At 34.7% G+C, this 2,343-nt stretch overlaps 1 protein-coding gene across 1 annotated transcript in view; it reads right to left on the bottom strand.

Annotated features, from left to right (window-relative positions):
* Positions 1–2,343, bottom strand: part of adgrf3a (adhesion G protein-coupled receptor F3a) — a 13,895-nt gene extending 11,552 nt beyond the window's left edge. The window contains exons 1-4 of the mRNA XM_008291230.1: positions 2,292–2,343; positions 2,194–2,206; positions 1,959–2,087; positions 1,721–1,864 (exon numbers count right to left, since the gene is read on the bottom strand). Coding sequence (XP_008289452.1) covers positions 1,721–1,864; positions 1,959–2,087; positions 2,194–2,206; positions 2,292–2,342 — 337 coding nt within the window. The 5' untranslated portion in view covers position 2,343. The remainder of the gene's footprint in view (positions 1–1,720; positions 1,865–1,958; positions 2,088–2,193; positions 2,207–2,291) is intronic.

Here is a 2,343-nt window from a genome sequence, read left to right as displayed (position 1 = left end):
TTTAAATAAGCAACAAAAATATAGTTCCTTTACAGATATTTACTGATATTTAAAGGAAAAATTATGTCTATGAAAGACAGAGACATTATTTTCTATTTGCTTTACAGGTTTTTCCTGTTCTGGTAATACACAGATAATATTCAGCAAAGTCACTGGAAAAATATATTAATTTATATGTTAGTCATTAAAAAACAAATGTGCCAAAACTGTACAAACTGTCTACATCATACATTTGGATTTCTGTTCATGATCATTTGTTGCTTTACAACCCTCGACCATAAAATTACATTTTTGTTGTTATGGTATATAAATAAGCAAAACATATTGTTGTTTTACTGGCGCTTACCATTATTTTTAAGAATAAACATGTATGTTAGGGGCTGAAAAACTGTAGAAATTTTTAATTTTTTTCCCCCGTCATGGTAAATAACAAAAAAATATTTATTAAAATTACAACAAGTATAAACTTACATGTTGCCTGCAGAAAAACGGGAACAAAATTTAAACAATGTCCACAGTAAAAATCCATATATATATATATATATTACAAATAGTGATGTGTTGTTTTACAATGTGTGACTACAAAATTACACGGTTTGATTGTATCTAAACCAGTAAAAGCTCTCATTATGTTATAGATATTTGCTGTTATTTTCACGGTTTTCACAGTTTTTAAATGTCACAGTATTCTTTTATTATTTTGTGATTTTTGTTTGTTTGTTTGTTTGTTTGTTTTTTCTGGCATCTTGCTGCTGGATTTTTACCATTTTTGTTTACTGAAATTTTTATTCACAGTTTGCAACCCAGACGTCTCTTCTTTTATTACTTACAAGATTGAAAAATATAAAAATACTCGTTAAAATAAAAACTCTTTAATTACCAAAACAGCAGTTACTGTGTAAAACGAGCCCCTTTCATTGCTGTGTTTCATTGTAAAGGCTCCTATCTGCAGGAAAAGTAAATCAACATTTCCTGATTTTTTTGAAAAATAATGAATGTAGAAAATGTGCTGGCTGACCTGGTTTTCCTAATGTGCATCAGCGAACCACCGCAGCAGCGTCTCCTGATGTTCTGAGGATCCGTCTGTTCCCATGAACGTCAGCAGCACGTTAATGGAGCTGCTGCAGCTGACGAGGAAATGAAAACACTAAACAGTTTCTTTGTGGGAGACAGTGTTTTACGGGAAGCTGGCTGATTTTACTGCACGGAGACATGCAAAGTAAGAAGAAGGTCGTCATGTGGCACTAATTTGACTCACAAATACAGAGACTGCGTGGTGTTTGTGTAATTAGTAAGTTTTGTTCGTGCAGTTGTGTGAGTCCATACTTCCTTTTGGAAAATAGAGACTCACAGTAATAAAATGGTGAAGCTGAAGTGTACTATAGTTGAACTGTAGAACAATAAATACATTAAAACAGTAAGTGNCCAGATAAAAATGTTATTGTGATTACGATTATGATTATTATTATAATTATATCATAATTATTTTACAGATATTTGCTGTTTTCGTCACTGTTCTTACAGTTTTTGAATGTTACAGTATTCTATTTTAATCTGGCGCCTTGTTGGCAGATTAGCTTGTTTTGTTGTTTTTACTGAATTTTTATTTACAGTGAGCAACCCAGACTTCTTGTCTTACTTCCATGATTGAGCAATAATACGCAAAAACAAGCTACTTTCAATGTTGTGTATATGAATGTGCAAAGGCAGTCGAATGTACCTGCGCCGTCAGAAACACACATCTGAGCTTCATTGCTGGGGAAGGTGCACGAGTCGTTACATTTATAAGACCGACGGACGTCGTCGCTCCACCTGTGGCCTGGTTCACAGCTACACGTCACGCTTTCTGAGTCACTCTGACACTCTTTAAGACAAGAAAAGCACAGAAGGTTTCACTTGGAGAATGTTTCTGTTAAAATGGGAACATGCAGCATTTGGAGGATTAGAAGTTTGTTCACTTGTTGTCTGTTTCAGTTCGTTGACTGTCAGAGTGTCATTCAGCTGATAAGGTGTCAGCAGCTTGGTTATGTTCCCGACTGCGTTTTTGTCTATTGTCAGTTTGAAATAGTAGATTTTCGTCGAGTTTCCTGAAACATGCAAAACAGAGAGACGTCAGAAGAGACTTTATCTGTTCAAGAACGACGCTGTGCTTCAAATAAATGCCCGTTTGAACAATCGTACAAATCACTTTACCTTTTACAGTCGCCTGTAACAGAAGGAAATTCATTTTAATGCAATGTAATGAGAGAATTCTGAATTTTAGAATCCAATCTGTGTTCCATGCGACAAACCTGACAGATGCTTGGGCACAGGACGTAAAGAAATATGAAGATCCACATCATG

The sequence above is a fragment of the Stegastes partitus genome, unplaced genomic scaffold (assembly GCF_000690725.1).
Source record: "Stegastes partitus isolate 25-593 unplaced genomic scaffold, Stegastes_partitus-1.0.2 Scaffold727, whole genome shotgun sequence".
NCBI classification, from domain to species: Eukaryota; Metazoa; Chordata; class Actinopteri; family Pomacentridae; genus Stegastes; species Stegastes partitus.
This window is presented reverse-complemented; position numbering and strand designations above follow the sequence as displayed.